This window comes from Leptonotus elevatus, chromosome 16, assembly GCF_054856555.1.
Source record: "Leptonotus elevatus isolate MCC_2025b chromosome 16, RoL_Lele_1.0, whole genome shotgun sequence".
Classification (NCBI taxonomy): Eukaryota; Metazoa; Chordata; class Actinopteri; order Syngnathiformes; family Syngnathidae; genus Leptonotus; species Leptonotus elevatus.
In genome coordinates this window covers 12,058,838-12,079,680 of record NC_141254.1, presented here as the reverse complement: position 1 = coordinate 12,079,680, position 20,843 = coordinate 12,058,838, and the positions used below count along the sequence as shown (strand labels likewise).

The 20,843-nt window shown below is 36.1% G+C and overlaps 2 protein-coding genes across 5 annotated transcripts; both read right to left on the bottom strand.

The window, feature by feature from the left end:
* Positions 1-270: 270 nt before the first annotated feature.
* Positions 271-14,403, bottom strand: pou2f3 (POU class 2 homeobox 3). 2 transcript variants are annotated; one of them, XM_086098658.1, is made up of 13 exons: positions 13,972-14,403; positions 13,713-13,770; positions 7,702-7,730; positions 6,569-6,670; positions 5,593-5,683; positions 5,419-5,507; positions 4,993-5,199; positions 4,787-4,928; positions 3,610-3,746; positions 3,281-3,445; positions 2,052-2,097; positions 1,855-1,969; positions 271-688 (listed from the first exon to the last, which is right to left on the bottom strand). In XM_086098658.1, exons 2-13 carry the CDS (start codon positions 13,759-13,761, stop codon positions 649-651), a joined length of 1,212 nt encoding a protein of 403 aa, XP_085954784.1. In that variant the 5' UTR covers positions 13,762-13,770; positions 13,972-14,403; the 3' UTR covers positions 271-648. The 2 variants fall into 2 exon arrangements, with proteins under 2 accessions (XP_085954784.1, XP_085954785.1); XM_086098659.1 differs by having other exon boundaries at positions 4,993-5,157.
* Positions 14,404-14,541: 138 nt separating this feature from the next.
* Positions 14,542-19,672, bottom strand: rcc1l (RCC1 like). Of its 3 annotated transcripts, none has more exons than XM_086098655.1 (11): positions 19,547-19,672; positions 18,888-19,181; positions 18,692-18,821; positions 17,639-17,767; positions 17,400-17,466; positions 17,183-17,319; positions 16,934-17,115; positions 16,295-16,382; positions 16,009-16,182; positions 15,849-15,934; positions 14,542-14,904 (listed from the first exon to the last, which is right to left on the bottom strand). In XM_086098655.1, the coding sequence occupies exons 2-11, from the start codon at positions 19,170-19,172 to the stop codon at positions 14,827-14,829; spliced, it is 1,356 nt and encodes a 451-aa protein (XP_085954781.1). In that variant the 5' UTR covers positions 19,173-19,181; positions 19,547-19,672; the 3' UTR covers positions 14,542-14,826. The 3 variants fall into 3 exon arrangements, with proteins under 3 accessions (XP_085954781.1, XP_085954780.1, XP_085954783.1); XM_086098654.1 differs by having other exon boundaries at positions 19,444-19,653; XM_086098657.1 differs by having other exon boundaries at positions 19,469-19,653.
* Positions 19,673-20,843: the final 1,171 nt, after the last annotated feature.

Sequence of the window (20,843 nt, the reverse complement as noted above, 5' to 3'; positions counted from 1 at the left end):
AAAAAACAAAACTTTTTTTGCGAATTTTGGGCCTTTTTTCGAATATCTGCCGTTTCTATTCAGTTTCCTTTTCGCAATTCTTGAAAATTTGAATAAAAATAGGTGGATGGAAACCCACCCGGTGTTTGTGCTAAAACTTTGGCTAATGCTAAATGTTAGGCGTTAGTTTGCTTACGGGAGGTTTCGGGACAATTCAAGATAATCATCATCATCATACTGGAAACTACACAACTATTATTTGTTTGAAATAATTTACAGTTATCAATGAAATGATTTGCAACATTTTTAATACAATTCCCTGTGCTTTTTTTTGGGTAAATTTATTCTTTAAACATTTTTTTTTATTCATTTCAAATGAAGAATTAGCCCACTGGAGAGAAACTGAGCCCTTTTGCACCATCCAGTTCAAAACTAACAATTGCATGTATGACATATCCCAACACAAGCGCTTCTTTCCTCACTATTTACATTCCTACCAAGTGAAATATTTTGGATATTTTTCTTTCTTTCCCCGCCCCCAAACAGTCTCACACGTAAAAGCTTATGAGCTGGCCCACGTCAGACTTCATCTTGTTTCAAAGTTAAAGTTCTCCTCATCTTCTTGGCTAACTTTTCTTTGTACATCCTTGGAAATTTCACCACGGTGCCTCAGTGGGGATAGCTGCTAGAATTCCAACGAGGCCAGTACCTGAAACGCATCACGCACACACACACACACACACATTGTGTTAGGTCAAGTAATCCAATTACTGCACTCATTCTTTTTTTTTTTATTCATCGCAGCTAAACGTGGTGATTGGGTGATTAGATTAATGGGAAGTGGATTAGCATAACGACCTGTCATATTATGTTGATTGAATTTGGATCAAGATAATAATGTGTCAGTTTAAAACAAAACGGCCATGAGGTGTGATATATTCCATTTGATTGTTATAGTTGTTCATCGTAAAAAGTATGAAGTAGATACTCTCCATTGTGTTTGTTAGTTTTGAAAATAATTTTATGATAGTAAAAAGTTGCAATAGGGCTGTGCAATTAATCAAAATTAAATTCCAATTTCAATTATTACACTCCACAAATACAAAATATTAATATAAATTTATACATATGCACCTTTTTAAATTTTAACATAACTAATATATTTTGTTTCATCCAAAAGGAACTTGCATAATTAATAATCAATTTTATTTGTCTTAATAGTTTTTACGTTCAAACATTTTCTTGTTTTCTACCAAAAAATGAATTATCATCCTAATCGTGATTTCAAAACCAAATCATGATTAATATTTTTTTCCATAATCGAGCAGCCCTATGCTGCAGTAAAATTCATTTAGATTTCGTTTTTAATAACAATATTTGTATAAGTATCAAAAATGAAAACATATTAAACCTAGTGTGAAATTTTACTTCGAAACCTTATTTTGAAACCCTAAACCTAATTTGTATCCCTAATTCATATACCTAAATCTATCAATTTGACTATTAAAAAAATATTTATTAAACATAATACAAAATGTCTTAATAAAAACAATCGATTTTTTAAAACGTCCACGCCAAAAGTAGGTTGTAATGACTTGCAGATGCCACAAGATGGAGACAAAGCATTTAAAACATAGATGATCATAAAGCAGCACGGACACAATCATGAACTCATGATATATAAACGACAAGAAATCATAGTATTAATTTGTATTATTTCACACACAAATGGAGGAAAAAATATATCTGTTTTATAATTAATAGAGAGCAGTAATTCAATTGCTGAATTAATCTGTACTAACAAGCATATTTGTGTGTGTGCTTTTTATTCGTAAAAAAATGACGACGAGCTAAAATGGCCGCCATTTTGCTTACCCTTGAGTGCTGTAAGACGTCGGGCTGATGTGAGATGCTAACGAGGCCGTGGACATGGACATGCTGTCGGGAGAAACTTCGCGGCTCACGCAGTTCGGAGACGAATTTGAGAAAACTGCGGACGACGACGGAGGCTTGTGGGAAAATCTCAACATTGACACGTTTACACGTGTAACGTATATCGTACGAGTTCTCACCTGCGCCTGAAGCAAGCGGGCTGTATGATCGGGACACTGCCGCCACCTACGACAAAAAACACAAATGAAAAGCATTGTAATTCATTGACAAATTGATTTTTAATTTTTTTAAATTTTATAAAGATTTGTTTTTAAATGACACATACTGTACATGTGAAATTCATTCATGAAAAAAAAAAGTCCCTAATGTGATTATAACTAATTCTAACTTTTAACAAATAAAATGGAGTGTATTTACTACGACAATAAAATGAATAAATAAAATGGAATACATCACTACCACTCAGTATAATATACTTTTACATTATTTATTATTTTTGAGTATTCTTAAATCAACAATTAATTGACATTAAAAAAAGAAAATTATTAATTAAATCAATAATTAATCAATTGCTTCAAAAAAATCTAGACTTAGTTATTTTACTAATATTTTTAATTATTATTTATGAATAATATAATAGTTAATTAAGCAATCAATTCATTTAAACAATAAACTGTTATATATTTGTCTTTTTTTTGCTTTTATGACTGTAGTAATAGGGCAATTATTCAATTAAATTATTCATTTATTTTATAATTAATAATTTAAATAATTCACTGCCATTGACGGCTATGGACATAAAAAATTCATTTGAACTATTTCCATTCGTTTCAAAATTTTTTCCACTTTTGTTAACACGAGTATGAAAACTGAAAACATTTATTGTACGTTTAGAACAGATATAAAATTTGTGATTAATCGTGAGTTAACTAGTGAAGTCATGTGATTAATTACATCGCCTGATGCCCCTAATTAAAAAAGAAAAGAAAAGATTATTAAAAATTAGGGGAGTCAGACGATTAAATGTTTTTAATTGTAATTAATCGCATGACTTCAATAGTTAACTCACGATTAATCACAAATTTTATATCTCTTCTAAATGTACAATAAATTAAAAAAATCTAGGTTTTCATACATAAATTAAATCTTAAACAAATAGAAAAAGTATTAATATTGATTTTTTGACGTCAATGGCAGTTAACTCATAACTATTTAATTAAAAATGCTCAATATTGTATTGATAACACAATAGTTCAAGCAAATTGTTCATTTTAGTATCTATCATAAAAAAATGTTTTAAATTAACACATTTAATAAAAAATAAAAAAAGCACAATTATTTATGTGACTATTTGTGATTTCCAAGGCGAACGTAAATGAAGGCAACAAAAGTGCGCCTCGTGACGGACCATCCTGGAGTTGTAGCTCTGCGTCTTGACGGGTAAACTGGTGATGGGGCAGTAGATCCGCTTCTCCTTCTGGCGCCGGTTGCAGAACCAAACCCGGATCACCTCCTTCTCCATGGCCAGCTGCTCCGAGATCAGCGTGATCTCCTCCGAGTTGGGTTTGGGGTTCTGCAGAAAACACAACATCCCACCGACTTCAAACGGAAGAAAGCGAAGGCTAGTTTTTACATCGCAAATATTTTCAATGGTGATTAACTGCAGACAGTTAGGAATAATATTGAAGAATTTTTTTTTTGTTTCTGTTATTTCACCACTGATGTAAGCCTACTCACGTCAAGGAAGCGCTTCTCCAGCGTCATTTTGATGTTGGTCTCAATGCTGGTCCTCTTTTTGCGCTTGCGTCCGTAACCATCCATCAGCTGCGGCAGCGTGGCGGCGGCGCCGCTCATGCAGTCCGAAGGGGAGTTTTCTGCAAGGACAAACGGACAACTCGCATCGCTTCTTTCAACCCTTTTAAATGTAGTTTGTTAAGGATTAGTTAAGCAATTGTTTAATGAATACAAATGTAAAAGGAATGCATTGGAAATTGTGTCCAAATGTTGCCATTGTAATATTTGCAATACATTGGTCAGTTATTTAATAACATCAGTTAATAAAGAGAGAAAATAAAAATGACGAGTTTACAATAATCTTGATACATTCTTTAACACAGCCACATCCCCAGTTTTAAGAGGGTGTGCACACTTCTGCAACAACATTATCTCAATTGGGTATTTTATTATTATTATTATCATCATTATTACTGTATTATTATTATTATCATCATCATCATTAGTATTATTAATTATTTATTTTAGGGGTGTCAAAATTAGTGAGGTAATTTTGAGTTAATTTAATTAATGCCACAAAAAAAAAAAAAAGATGTACTGGGGGAATTCCAGTCTCAACGCAGCAGACACGTCCATGTCAAAATTTAGCAGCAATAAATTTAATAATAATGCATACATTTGTGGAGACTGGGGTCAAGTTGTATTTTACAATTTTTAAAATATGCAGAATTTCACTAGTTACTTCATGTTAAAGATTAGATAGCTCTTAATCTGGAGAAAAAAAATACACTGAGCTGTCACCAATGTCTTACAAATGCAATTATGCCATCTAGAGGCAGAAAATGACCTAAACACAAATCAATGTCACACTTTTAATTTTGACTCAATTTTATGAATTATTTTGAAATTCGTTTTTTTCCCACTTTTACGTGAACAAGAGCATGAAAACATTTAAATAATATTTTATTGTATATTTAGAACAGATCAAGTCATGCGATTAATTACAATAAATAAATGTAATCGCCTGACGCCCCTAATTTATTTATGTTTATGTATATATATATTTTTTTAATGTATTATTGTTGGTCTTTTTTTTTTTTTTTATGTGTACTGGATGACAAAACCTGACATTGAGAGGGGTGTGTCGACTTTTTATAACCCGCGATGGCGCGCGTTCTACCTGCGTCACTCAGCCACTTCTCCAGCAGAGGTTTGAGCTTGCACATGTTCTTGAAGCTCAAGTTGAGCGCCTCGAAGCGGGAGATGGTGGTCTGGCTGAAGTCGTTGCCGTACAGTTTGCCCATGGCCAGGCCCACGTCGCCCTGGAGCGCGTCACACGCCGCCGTCAGCACCGGACGGATATTTTTGGGCGGTGGGCGGAGTTACCTGCGTGAAGCCCAGTTTGATGCGTCTCTGTTTGAAGGCCTTGGCGAACTGCTCCAGCTCCTCCAGGTCGCTGGACTCTTGTTGGTGCGGGGGGGGCGTTATGTGTTTGCTGGCCTGCAGGTGGGGCATGTCCATCATGTGGTTGTCCATCGAGCGGCTCATCGCCTGCATGGCAAACAATTCGCTCAATCTGATGTTGTTCAAGTTCTAAAAAAAAAAAAAGAAGCCTTTAAGCTGCCTCAATCTGCGCTCACCAAATGTTGCCGCGCTGGATCCATACCTTAGTCATATTTGATTAAACAAATGCTCATGGTTTGTTAATTAGTTATCCCCACTAGCTTATCATCTCACATGTAAGTGTATGTGGAGCTTTGTTTGTACGGTTCGTGTACATTGGGGGGGGGGGGGGGGGGCGCCCCCGTTTACCTGCGGGGACAAAGCCAGGCCGGGCTGATGCTGCAGGACGCCGTTCTGGTTCTGCCCCGCAAGTGACATCAGGTTGTGCGGCAGAAGAGCTGCGGTGGCGGGCAAGAAAAGAAGCATCGGGTCAGATGGCTCAATTTGGGGCGTGGCCACATTTGGAGTGGCGGCGGTGGTCACCTTGGTGGCTGGGGCCGTTCTGGGACATCAGGAAGTGGGACTGCGATGACATGTGGGACGGCGGCATCAGGAGCAACTGCTGCGTCAGGTCCTGATCGCCATGGCGACAGACAGGACCAATGCAGACATTACAGGATGTATGGAAGGTGTACTGTATACGTCCATCGATTCAGTCTTTCATTCATTCATTGATATATTCACCATCTAACATCGCGCCACCGTACATCCATCATCTCTCCGCTCACACATCCGTCAATCCACCTAGCCATAAATCCATCCATCTGTCTTTCTGTCCATCATCCATCCAACCATCCATCCGTAAATACCAGCCAACATCCATGCGTCCATCTGTCAGTCCGCCTGTCCATCCATCCGTTAATATCAGGCACCATCCATCATCCATCCTTCCATCTGTCCATCCATCAGCCACCACCTATCTGTCCATCCATCCATCCATTTTTAAATATCAGCCACCATCCATCCGTTCATCTGTCTGTCTGTCTGTCCATCATTCATCCGTCCGTCCACCTATCCATCCATCCGTAAATAGCTGGCATCATCCATCCGTCCGTCCGTCCATCCATCCATCTCTAAATATCAGCCACCATCCACCCATCCATCTGTCTGTCTGTCAATCATCCATCCATCCGTCCACCTATCCACCCATCCATCCATAAAAATCAAGCACCATCCATCCATCCGTCCAGCCATGCATCCGTAAATTTCAGCCACAATTCATCTGTCCATCTGTCCGTCTGTCCATCCACCATCCATCCACCATCCATCTGTTTATTCATTCATTCATTCATAAAGCCATCTGTAAATATCAGCCACCATCCACCCGTCCATCTGTCTGTCTGTCAATCATCCATCCATCCGTCCACCTATCCATCCATCCATAAAAATCAGGCACCATCCATCCGTCCATCCATCCATTCCAATGAGCTATTTTCTGATTCCTAATATTTCCTTTTACCCCAGTCATGTGAGAAGGGTGCATTGGAGGACTCTGCGTCATGTGACATGTCTTCAGCGAGGAACTCAAGTGGGACGAATTGTTGATGCCCTCTGTCTTTATCTACAACAATCACAAAAAAAAGTGACAAATGCAACTAAAAGTGCAGCGAATGTTTGTAGGTCACGAATGTATGCAGTTTTATATTTAGTGCGTGCGTGCGTATTGTATTCGCTCACTCCAGGACCAGTTTGGTCGCTAAACAAGATACAACGAGTGACAAAGACTCCCTCCCCTTGGGCGAGCCACTATGCAAATAGACACACACACACCCGCACACACCACCCATAGCAGCCCCTGAATGCCGTAGCACTTCCTTGGGGAGGGAAAAAACAAAACAAACACATGGAAACAAAAAGTTCCCACTGCAAAAAAAAAAAGTGTTTGGAGAAGTATCCAAATAGCTGCAAACTATTTGAGGTGATTCAGAAGAGCTGAGAGGAGGAGGAGGAGATAGTCATTATTGACATGAGGGGGCGTGGTGGGTGGGGTATAGTGATTTGGGCGGGAGGGGGGGGGGTGGATCGAGAGGATGTTACCTGGCCCAAAAAATGTCTGACAAACAAAAACTCTTGGGCAAAGGTGAAGTCAATAACAGGGATGATCAGCTTGAACGGCTTTCTCAGATTGGGCAGGACGGTAGCTAGCTAGTTACATTAGCCCATATATGTGTGTTAGCATTAAGCTAACATACTTTTCTAAGTTATGTGGTCAGTCCTTCTCAAATAGGGGGGCAGAAGCAAGTTTTCTTTTTGCTGGACTAGAATAAAGTGTAATTGCACAACCACTACAGTAGGTGGAAGTGGCGCTCTCATTGCAACATCTCATTGATTGCATAAGAGGTATTAGCTGCACTAAAATTGTTGTAAAAAAATAAAAACAACAAATTTATATATATATTTTTAAATGCAATAATTTTCAATTGAATGGTATTGATAATGAGCCCATTTAATCATTTGTTTAATCACCAATCCTCGCTTACTTTCATATAGTAAAAAAAAAAAAAAAAAATTCAATCATCATCATTATGACATTGTCAGTTGTTCATCTATTTGCCAGACCGTCAAAAGACTGAATATGCAATGTCAACTTACTTGTCGGTGGAATCCAATTCCTTTTTGCTCTGAAATGACAAAAAGAGAATCAACACGATTGATTAAAATGTGGCATTTTGTTCCTCATGTCACAATAAAAATTCTGCATCTTGAACCAAAGCGTTTAACAGAAGGGTGAAATGGGGCCGTCACAAAAGATAATGACTTTAATTGACACAAACAGCAGAAAAGGCAAATAAGGTCCCCCTACTAAGCTGCAGTAGTCACTGTGAGTACTCTTGTACATTTGTTTGTATTTGTTGATGCTTTGAAAGTTTGTTTTTATAAAACATTAATGCTAATTTACATTAGCCTGCCTGTGGTGTTTTGTATTAGGTTAGCATTGAGTTAGCAGATTTTTTAAAATTATTTTTAACATTTGAATATTGTATTTAAATATACAATGGATAAAGATTTATAATTACCGTAACATCATTACTAATTTACGGTACGTTAGCTCGACTAGTACGGCGTTTTGCATTATATTAGCATTAACCTAGTCAACTTTTCGTAAATTTAGTGGAACATTTTGTCTAACGTTATGTTTAGATCTCTTTTGTTTCCTTTTTCTTAGTTTTACTGTCGACTTTAACTGGGAGTAACAAATAAGTGCGCTCGGCCTCTTATTTGGGGAAGTATGCAAATTACATTCATTTTTAGGTCAGACAAATGAAAAGTTTGTTTTATGTCGATCTCTCCATATGAATTTTCACTCGCTCGGGCACATGACTTGATTGGTTCTTGATGGTGGATTGTGCAGTTGTACCTAATGTTGTGACCACCGTTGCTTGAACTGCAACTGATTTTGCATAATTATAAGGCGGACTTAACCTCATACACACACACGCAAACAGACGTAAATACGCAGTCATTTACAGAGTTTCACAGCGTGCGAGGATGCTGATGGACGAGGAGGAGAGTTCAAGGGTGTGTTGCCATTTTGTACTCATTTGAATGTCAAATGGGACTCTGTATACGTGTGTGTGAGAGAGAGAGAGAGAGAAGAGAGAGAGAGACACACACACACACATCATGCAAATACACTTACAACCCCAACACCCGACCACTCGCCCCCACCATCTCTAATGCCCCCACCCCCACCCTCAGGACAAGCAGCCCGGATGGCAAAGTTCCAGTATGAAAATGACCGTGACATGCAAATTTGACTCTGAGAAGGGTTAACTTCAACACACACGCACACTCATAAAAGTAATACGCCAGTCTTTTAAGCATTAAAAAAATATATATATATATATAAATTCTAAGTCAATTACATCAAAAGAGTTTGTAATCTTTCAAAGCAGGACTGCACAAATTAATTGTAAAATAAAATTTTTGATATAGTGTGACTATACATATTTATTTAAACCAGCATTATCCAAAATCCTTCACCTTAATATTTAATTCTAGTTTATTTAAAATATATATATTTTTATTTTATTTTATTCATGATGTTTTAATATGGTTGTGTCCTGAGGAAGAATCACATTTTATTCAGCAGAATAAATGGCAACAAATAAAATATATTGCACTTCTGTTAAACTGTTATGAAGAATGACATAAATTATCATCATAACATTTTAGAAAACACTTTTTTGTTTTAGCTTTGCATTTTTTTAATACATTTATTTTAAGGATGTTTTAAGGATATCTTGAAACTCATTTAAAATCAACACAACTTACATAAAACTAAATTTTAACTTCTAGGAAATATTTTTTTAAAGATGAATCACTTAAAAAAAATTTTTTTTTGAAAAAATAATTCTGGCACATGAATGGATAATTATAAAAAATAAATAGGAAATTATTATAATTGTATTTATTGTAATATATTTAAATGCGTATAACATAAAACAAAAAAATCACTTTTGTGAAACTATTATGCAAACAGATGAAAATAATCATGATCATTAATTTTAGAAAACATTTTGTTTTAAAATCTTTGCATGATATTTTCAAAAAAGTTTATTGAAGTGCTCTATTATAAAAACAGTCAAACAACAGTCATGTACGCAACTATGACGAAATAGTTTAGTTCCCGCTCTTGACGGGTGTGGCTGTGTATCTAAATATGTATTTATTCATGCATATATCTGGAAATGATCACACACGCCTTGGCTGGAAGCGCTCCAATTAATACAAAATACTTTCAAAAAAACGCAAACACTGTGATCAAAGACGAGGAGTCAATTAGCCTGAAAAAAAAATATTTGGAAAAACATCAATCCCATCCAGCCAGCCTTCACTCCAGGCGAGGGCTGGCACCTTTTTCACAATTCTCTCATTATACCAAGTGGGGAGAAGAAGAATACATATTTGCTCTTCCAAACAGCTTCGGGACGGGAGGGCTTCATTTGCAACCATGGCGGGGTTCTTATTCAATATTCTCGATCTCTGGTTTAAAATCCATGTACGACCTTTGTCCTTAGCAGTAAAACCTTTAAACGCACTTGTAGACAGACTAAGTCTTGCTAGTCATGGGTTTTCTACTTGTGCCACTTCTAACCTATCTGTCTGTCTGTCTGTCTGTCTGTATACATTTAAGGATTTTAAAAAGCATTAGATAGATGAATAGTGCTGCTATTAGTCAGATGGCTCGGTACCTAGCTAGCTAGCTATGTAGGTCAATTATTTAGATGAAAAACGATTTATTTTCTATTAAAAACAGTTTTCTTAATTTATCTATGCCAACCACGTATCTTAACAGGCAGAACAATCAAATGTGCTTCTACTAGATGACTGAAGTAACGTAATTCACCTGTACATCCTCTTTTTGTGAATTGTTTTGCAACCAATGTTTTGGCTCAATAAAAGGTTGGGAAACAGTAGATAGCTCGAGCGCTAGCTAGCTAGCTAGTTAGATATCCTATCTATCTATCTATCTATCTATCTATCTATTTATCCATCCTACAAGACTGGATAGCCGATAGGCCAAGACTTTTGAAGCCGCCATATTGCTCCTCCCAAGAAACGTCTCTCGGCATATGATCCTATACATTTACAGTATCGAAATTGGAGAACGTTTGAGACAGTGCTTAGTAGAAACAGAATGCTTTGTGACGTTTTAAATTTATTAGAGATAAACAAGAGGACATCAGACGTTTTACAACTTGCCTTAAATACAAGTATAAATGATATGCTTAATGATGTTTACATGTTTATTAAAGAATTATAACTGTAATTCGACAAACGATGACTCTGCCAAATCTAATATCGGGGTCTATCGCTCCCTGGCCCTATACTAACTGCCTACGAGCTGTATATGTCTAATCTGTACATATACTGTATAGTTTATACAGTAGTCTGCTTGTGAGATGGGAGGAGCAAGATGGCCGCCCTACCGCTTCAACAGCTTACACGGGCGTGTATGGGCTATCGGCTATCCAGTCATATATTCAGGTCAGTGATCTATCCATCTACATGCAGTATGTGTATATATAGGCCTACATATATATGTATACATACTATATCAGTGAGCAGATGTCAGCTGGAGCACAGTTGAGTCTAGTAACTTGTTGTCATTCTACTAGTGCGTTGAATTGTCTCAGTGCGGACAAAGCATACTAGTACATGGACTTGCGTGTACAGTTTATTTTTAATGATTGTTAATAGAATGGATCTCAATGACCTTATATAAATATTTTACATATATTAGTAGATTATGATTGTGTCGATTCCACGTCCACTCTCGAAGAATTTGACTTATTTTTCAGTAATTACTAAAATAATGGGGTTTTTTTGCTCAGACGCGCTCGCACACTCGGCCATTGTTTGAAAGGAAGTTCTGCATTTCTGTTGACAGTTCCCATTTATTGTTTTGTTTTTTGTTGCCGTCCTCGGCCGCGAGGCAGTCGGCATTTCTCAGCAAATATGCCTGAGGGCCATCCTGGTATGGCGACCAACTGCCACTCTACACACACGCACAAACGCACGCATGCATACATGCAGAGTTCTCCACGGGTCAAAGGGATTCTTGTTTGGAACACGAGACTTGGCACATTAAAAAAAAAAAAAAAGATGTATGTATTGATTGATTGACCCTTGATTGACATATGAGCATATTTTGGATTATGTCAATCCTTGTACATACATTGTGCAATGTATATGCTAGTATTAATTTTGCAAATGTCTGTTTGACAATTTGATTGAACAATTAGGAGTTTAAAAGTCCAACATTTAATTCTCTGTTATTTTCGCCTGTTTATTTTTTTTAATTATTATTATTTTATTTTTTTTCTCCTCTGTTTATGTGTTGCTGCTTCATGTGTTCAAGTAGCCGTTGTTTGATTGATTTGAATGATCATATGTTATTTCCACGGTATTAGCATCAAGTTATACTTCTGAATGTTTTCTTGTAAAATTATGACATCATTCTTGTAATAGTTAAAAGCAATCTCTTGCTTTATTACAACTTAACTTACATTATGTTAATTGTTCACAATAATCTAACTTATTTCTTGTAAATTATTACTTTCTTCACCTAAAATTTTGTTTTTAATCTCACAATAGTTATGTTGTTTTTATTACGACTATTCCTGTAACTATTTAATTTATTTTTAAATTTATATTAGTTCATCAGAAGCAAGTTGCAAAATATGTTAGCATTTAGGCTAATGCACGGTACTTGTATCAGTTTGGTTGAATATTTTGCTGTTCAAAAACATAATATATAATTGTATTTTGTTGTTTGCTCTGTTTATATGCATTGCTGCAGCGTGTTTGTTAAAGCATTACTCATTTGAAGTTTTATAATGACTGGAAGTTCAATGCTCATTTCAATACAATTTCACATTAGTATTAGGATAGCGGATTTAGTGACATCATTGATTTTTTTGTGAATTTTTTTTGCAAGAAAGTTTATTTAATTATCACATGAAATGTGACAACATAATTCTTAAAATTTAAAACACTTTCTTAAAAAAAAAATACTTTTTCATAAAATCATGACTTCTTTTTTTTATCCAACATTTTTCTTTTGAAGCTAGTACTAAAATTATATTATTACTGGTATGATGGTTCTTTTTTTTTCTTCTAATGTTGACCATTTCTGTAAAAATGAAACTTCTTTTATTTTTAGGTTCCAATTAACCTACCTATGTTAACACAAAATTATAAATTATTTTTTAAAAATGTTATGAATCAGTTTAACACTAAACAAATAACTTAGAGCTATCACGCTTTGCCGCCTTTTTGGAGATTCTTTCCTTCATTTCTGGAAAGTGATGTTATATATATATATATATATATATATATATATATATATATATATATATATATATATATATATATATATATATATATATATATATATATATATATATATATATATATATATAAACAGGTACTGAGAAATACTTTTAAAAGTCTGCTAAATGTGATTAATCACATTTCATTTCCCCCCACTATCATTTCAGGATAAGCACTCATTTAAATTCATTAGGCACACAAATGAACAAAAAGCCAATTCGCCTGAAAAAGCCAATTCACCTGCTACCAATCCTCATTACTATGTCCTTTTAATTGGATCTGCCTGTGAGGTTTCTACAAACGAAAGCCTGCACCACACGTTTAAAAAGAAAAGTGCCTTCATAAATAAAACGCTTAAACAGCATGCAAAAATCACCATTAAAATAAATCACAGATTTCGCAAGAGCGCTGATTATTTGCTGCATGGTGCAAATTTAGACCATGACCATATATGTGTATGTATACAATGTATGTGTGAGTGTGTATATATATTATATGCACTGAAATTTATGTTAGTATAATTCTTAGAGTTACATTTCTTTTTACTGTTACTTATACGTTTAATTTTTGTTATCCAATAAATGGTCAAGCTGACTCTCAGATGATTTAAGTCAGTTTCACACAAGCCAGACTGTTTGAATCATCCCGATAAACAACCGAGTCTTGATGAATCTCATGAATCACCCGAATAAATAAGCAAGCGCTAGTTAATCTCATGAATCATGCAGATAGATAACCAATTAGAGAGTATAACATGGGCTCACTTGTGTGCTCCGCCTGAGTGTCCGACTGCTCCAGAGTGTCTGCACTCATCTTCCCGACCTGCGATGATGAAACACAATTCAGCTGATTTTCCTACACCATTTCGGCAGGACAAGGCGCAGGAAAATCACCTCCACTTTATTCTAATGAGCCCTCGCCACCGCCGCCACATAATGTGCTGCTTATAATATTCATAGGAGACTCCCAGCAAAGCACAACAAAAAAAGTGTCTTTTTTTGTGTGTGTGTGTGAAAAACTTACCTGAAGTGTTTGTTTAGTGATGCAAGAACACGAAATCTTCCGTCCCCACTACTGCAACTTGTATGACTTACTTTGGCATTTTCAAGAGTGGAGGAAAGCTCACCTGTGCAGCGCTTGTACACCGGCAGCCCGAGAGGCTCATTTGCATACATGGCCGCGCGTCCTATCGCGCGCCGCACGCTTTGCATAAAACAACAATGAGGCCTACTGCGAAAGCACACACTCAAAAGTCTCACTCGAAGCGGCTTCTGTGCGGGAAGAACAAGACAAGTTGTTGACAACAAGGAAAAACATACCAAAAGTATATCAGAAGTCGCAGAAGTACTCGAACGCTGTACTTACATGTAGATTTTGGAATGTACTTGAGTACAACAGTAAAAATGAATATTTAGCGTCAATGGAGCCACTGAAAGTGGTCTAACTCCATTTCAAAATTTCGGGTTGTTTTTGCTTCCATTGTTTTTGACTGTTGGCCAATTTTCATTACTATTATTTCTAGTTTACTGTCATTTCATTTTTTTGTGTGTGCCCCCCATGAATTCTGCCTAGCAACAAGTGACAGTCACAAAGTTTGGAAATAAATCCAGTATGTGGGTAAACCCAATAGGGCCCCACGTGATTTATTAAAAAGATTTGTTTACAGTTTCCATATGTTACACACATAAAATATCCAGCGATGCATCGACTGTTCATCAGCATCTTTTCTGTGTTAGAGGCCCCGAACAAGTCCCACCTCAGTGGACTGATCCGCACTGGGCTGCGATGGGAGTCTTTGGATCGCCCACCCGCCACCGCGCAGCTAGCTTGACGGTGGGTTCGCCCCTTTGGCGTGCAAAGATGTGCTTTTTTCCATACTCAGAGGAGGGACTTGACCAGCGCCACCATGTGGTCCACGCCACATGCTACATCCACCACTTGACCGGGGACAGTCACCTAAACACAACATATGCACTTTCATTAAACCTAAAAAATTAGCAATCAATATGCATTTTTGTAATTGTATTTTTCTATATACAAACAAATAATTGGTTGAAATTATAAACACATTGAATATAAATAAAAATATAAAAAAATTAACATGATTTTTAAAATAATTTTATTAACACTTATTTGTTGCATGCATTTAGGTTCATTAAAATTTAGTTACATCATTTTTATATCTATTTTGTATTAATTTGTTTTATTTTGTTATTGGTTTACTATAAACAAAAACAAATGTAAAATAAACAATGTTGAGTGCACATCAATGTTAAAGAAATGTATTTTATGAATTGTTAATTACGTTTTTTTTTTTAAAGACAATCCTTATAATTATATTGCTTTATTTGCTGCATTAGTTAAGCCATTTTTCCAATTAAATTTAATTTAATGTTTACTTACTTTGGATTAATTTATCTATCTATTATTATAAAAAATATGAATATAATAAAAATATATTCAATAATTGGTTAATTAATTATAAATAATACATTTTAAAATGAGCATGAATTATTGTTTTTATCAAAATAATCTATTTTATTTGATGCATTAATTAAGTCATTCCCCCCAAAAAGGTTACATTTATTAATTTTGAATTAAATTATCACATCAATTTGTTACAATATAGGATTTGTTGTAAATAATAAAATAGTCAAATAAGCAAATTTACATATACTGCACATTCAAATGCAAATTTTGGATAAACAAAATTTATTAAATTTGTTATTTTAAAATTAAATAAAAAAGGTGCAAATGTATAAAATTATACAACTCAAAATTAGTATTATTCATCTTTTTTTACAATTATGCTAATTTTGTCATTTTGAAGTGTAATAATTGACATTGTAATTGAATTTTGATTAAATGCGCAGCCCTACTCCATCGTACCCCTCACTTACTCGCCACGGGAAGAACTGGTCGTCCCTCTTCCCGATACCCAAACACCCTCGGACGTTCTTCCCCCACACGAAAAGCTCGCCACGATCTGCAACCAACAACAACATCAAGTCAGCCGTTTATCCTGGCTGAGGTGTCAATTTGTCAAGAGCACCTATTTACCTGTGACAGCGGCGAAGTGAGTCAGGCCGCATCGAATCTTGGTGACGACGACAGAGGGGTTGAAGTCGGAGCGTCCAAACAAGGACGGAGGAATCATCTCAGGGGAGCATGAATCTGACAGCGAGGGGCCTTTTCCCAAAATCCCATAGCCCCAAACAAACACCTCGCCTCGCTCTGGGGGAAATTTTTTTTGGGTGGGGTGAATTCAATCGATGAAATATAGCATGTAAAAGAATTATGTGTGTGGGGAAAAAAACACTTTGAGTTTGGACTGACTAACACTAACCGTTGAGGATAGCCACCTGTGTGCCTCCGCATGCCGCCTGCACCACACGACCGCAGCCTGGGAGAGGCAACCGACGAGGGGAGTTGATCTGCAAAGCAAAAGTGGAACTGTGGGGGGAGCAGGCGTACAAGTGCCTTGGTTGATAAGTGTAAAAAGTGAAAATGCACACTGATTGTCAAATTATTATCACAAAAATATATCACTTGAGGACCGAAGTAATTGTGCCCCATGAATTCTGCCTAGCAACAAGTGAAAAAGTGTGACAAACAGGAAAAAAATTTTTTTTTGTAAAGTCCTACAAATTCTGCCTCATGAGTGAGAGCATCAAAGTGATTGAGGCAGCAAACAAATAGTGGCAGATGTTTAAGATTTGATGTGCCCCATAAATTCTGCCTAGCAACAAGTGACAAATGTGTGAAGCGATCTGATCTGAAAATAAATTGACCTCAGACAGATTTTTGTGCCCCTCAAATTCTGCCTAGCAACAAGTAACATGTGAGAAGGGTGCTAGAAAATGACATCACAGAATGCATTGATTGAAGACAGATATGTTGATGCCCACAAATTCTGCTAGGCAACAAGTCACAAACATTGTAAATGAAAAATAAAAACGATTTCCTGCAATATGGTCATTCTCACTTGGGTGGTCTCCGTGACGGAGGCCAGCTGAAGGTATTCAGAGTTTCCCCATCCGTACAGCTGTCCGTCCGCGGACACGGCCAGGCTGCAGTCTGCGTACGTGCTGACCTGTTGGACCTTCACGCCCGACATCTCCCCCAGCACTTCAGTGGGGGTGGAGCACACCTTGTGGTGCCCCAGACCTACCAGCAGAAACTCAGTATGAGACCATGTGCAATAATAATATATATCTATAAACGACAAACTGACCGGTCTGTCCGTCCGCTCCCCACCCGCAGGCGTAGACCCGCCCCGCCTCCGTCAGGAAAAGGCTGTGGTCCTGCCCGCACGCCACCTGCACCACGCGGCCATCCACGCCCTCCATTTTGTGAATCATGTGACTGCCGCTGTTAAGGCACGACCACGTCAGCTTTGCAACACGGCTGCATTGTTACCGAGTGTGGAACGTGCTTTGAGAACAACACACCTGTACACTTCGTCTTCCACAATATCGCGTCCACACTGGCCGTAAGCGTTGTTGCCCATGCTGAACACTGCATGTCAGATTAAAGACCACAAAGACTTTTGGACCCAATTCGAGATCATTTAAAATCATCATTCTGTTTAATTAGGGCATTAAGTGTCATGAATATTCATTTAACCTTAGAAACATACAACTCGATGACAATTAACATAAACACACACACACACGTGGTAGTGACTGACCTCCCTCGCAATCAGTGAGCACGAGTGCGTGCGCACGTCCACATGACACCTGCGTCACGCGTGTTTTCTGCTGTTCTCGGAGAGGCAGCTGCACAGGCGACGGCTCCAACACGTAATCGTAACTATGATCTGAACACACAAAATGGACGGCATTGTTAATCATTTGCACAATTTGAAGGATTTTGACTCCAATTTGACTTAACTTCTTTGATCAACTAAGGAGAGATTTTTTTTTTAGCCCATATCATGTTGCTCTACTTCTTTAGACAGCAAACTCATTGAGTATTGATAAACAGCGCCTCCAATGGGCCAGCAGAAAAAAAAAAAGAAAAAAAAAAACCAATATACTATAAACACATTAATAATTGTTTTATTACTTATATAATTTTATTTTTTAACTGCAATTATTAAAAAAATAAAAATAATATAATAAATAAAATACAAATAATACAATAAATTCAGACCTAAGTAGCTGTGCTGCTGCAGAAATATAGAAATAAAATAAATACAAACTACAATTACAGGAACATTCTGAAGTATTTTTTAAAATAAGTAAATTTATTTTTAAAAAACAATTAAAAAATACAGAAAATACCAAACTTACTATCTATCTATATAATCTATAATAAAACTATAAATAATTATGATAATTAGAAAATAGATGACATAACACAGTGAAAGTATTTATTTGAAGAAAAAAACTAAATGAAAATACAAAGTTAAATTATTTTATAATGATTGAAAAATATATATTTTTAATTATTTTATAGAATTTATTTTTAACTATATAAATAATTTATATAATCTAAAAATAATAATAACAATGTTTAGATAACTTTAAAACACATAATGATGATGATGATGATGATGATAATAATTATAATAATTATAATAATGTCAAAATTAAAGATGACTACTACTGAGGTTCTCTAGACTGGCAAATTTTTAAAATTACATTATTGTTAGAGAAATTATTGTATAAGGAATGCGAAATGAAAGCCAGCACTAATTTGACAAATAATAACAATAATGACGCTGTACTACTAATCTTACGTCGGCTGTGCTGTGTGCGCTGAAAGCCGAGCTGCGAGTCCTTGTTGAGTCCGGCGCCCCACAGCTTGGTCACGTCTTTGGTGGAGGACGCCAGCAGGGTGAACCCGTAACCACATGCGGCAGACGAAATCTAAGAAAAATCACGCTGTTATTTACTCAACTGCAGCTGTGGGCATGACATGTTTATTGTTCTTACCTGGTTCTCCGTTTCCAGTCGGTAAGGCGTCAGCTGGTACTTGCGAGGCTTCTTTCTGCCGCTGTCGGGGACCACGAAACTTGGAATGCCCAGCGCTCCTGTGAAGCTGAAGCCCCACACGAACACTTTGTGGCTGGGCTTCTTGTGCTGGCCCACGTACTGGAACACAGGACCGCCGGCGTCACGTTTCTCCCGCGGGTTCGAGGCGCTGCTGATCATGGCGTGGCCGCAACGGTGGACTTTGAGCGACGACAGGAGGCACCGTCGAGCAGGTGGAAGAGACATAATGATGAACTGCAACACATCAATTAACAACAATGTTCAAGAGACAATGTGACCTGTTTTATATTTAATCAATAAAAAATGTTGATCAAATATAACGTTTTTAATTATTCATGAAGTTATAAACACACGCAGGCGCGCGCAGCCTACACAATATAAAACCTCATTCATACACACACAATTTAGCTGTTTCCTTCTATAGCGTTTAAATTTAGCCAGTGAGTAAATCAAGTTATTATAATATTTCACATCTTAAAACTTTAAGTTTAAGGACCTTAAATGAGGTGCTGCTAGCATACCAGCAGTTTGCTCCAGCGGTTTGTGTTTGTGCTTTTTTTTTTACACAAATGCAGGCACACGGAACGCGATAAACTTACATTCCACCTTTTGTGTGCTTTAGTCAGAAATAAAAACTTCAACAGATAAAAGTTCCCAATGTCGTTCTCGAGTGTTTATTTATATGCCGGCATTTTCAACCCGGAAAGGAAATATTCTTACTTCCGTTTTACTTTCTTCTTCGTCTCATCAGCAATTGCGTCGTAGTTAGACAAAGGTGCACTTGTACGCTGCCTAACGCCTTGCTATGTAACTACACAATCCATTCTGCCCCAAACTGAGCCATTTTTTCTCTCTAGTATTTTAACTTAATTTATATTATTAGAGTATCATACTTTTCGTTCATATATATTTTTAATGCACTGCCAATACTGTACTTCAAAATAAGGTTGTGTATTCTGTTACACAGTAATCAAAATTAACTCAGAAAAATAACAATATATACTATTTAATTAAATATTACAAATTTAGTATTATAAAAATATTTAGTTTGAACTGAGGTCAAAATCAAAATTTATTCTGGATCTTTATAGTTTTAAAAGCCGACTTTCCAAATTCAAATGAGTTCAAAAATGTTTTTTTTCCCGTAAGATTCTTTCATTTTTTACAGAGAAATATGTGAAAATAAGATATAATTCTTAAGTTTGAAATACATAGAAAGTAGTTAATTAAGTTATTAAATATTTTTAAATAAGGTACAATATTTAAAAAATATTTTTTTTACATATATTTAATTAATTACTTGAACCAGTTAAAAGTTTATTTGAGTTTGAGTTTATTTGAACATGAAAAAGAATAACAACAAAGCAAAAACAATAACAGTAATAAACATACAACAACATAATAAAATAAAATATCTACAAATCAAGCAAAATTCCACAAAGCGCACCTAACAACGATTTTCCATGTTCAAAAAGGAGTTGGAGGAAGTTACAAGACTTATTAAATCCCGCCTTTCTCCATATTTTCTTAGTTTACATCCATGGTAAATAAATAAAAAATACAAAAATATATTGCTGAGGATAAGAAAAGTAACTAATAATGAACCACTCCATAATAATAATAATATAAAATAAATACCCCGAGAGCTCATCATTGTAAATCCACAGAAAAGATAGTAAAGTACAACCTAGATCCAAAAAGCCAACAATAACAAAACACAAGTCACGAACCATAGTAAACATAAATATGTAGTCAACAAATCAGCAACACTCCTAATCACTTAGTGGTTGTCCAGTTTCAGAACATCCAATATCTTACAAATGTCATTGATATACGAAATAAACAATTTGGGGCCCAAAACAGACCCTTGGGGCACACCACATACAATATCCAAGA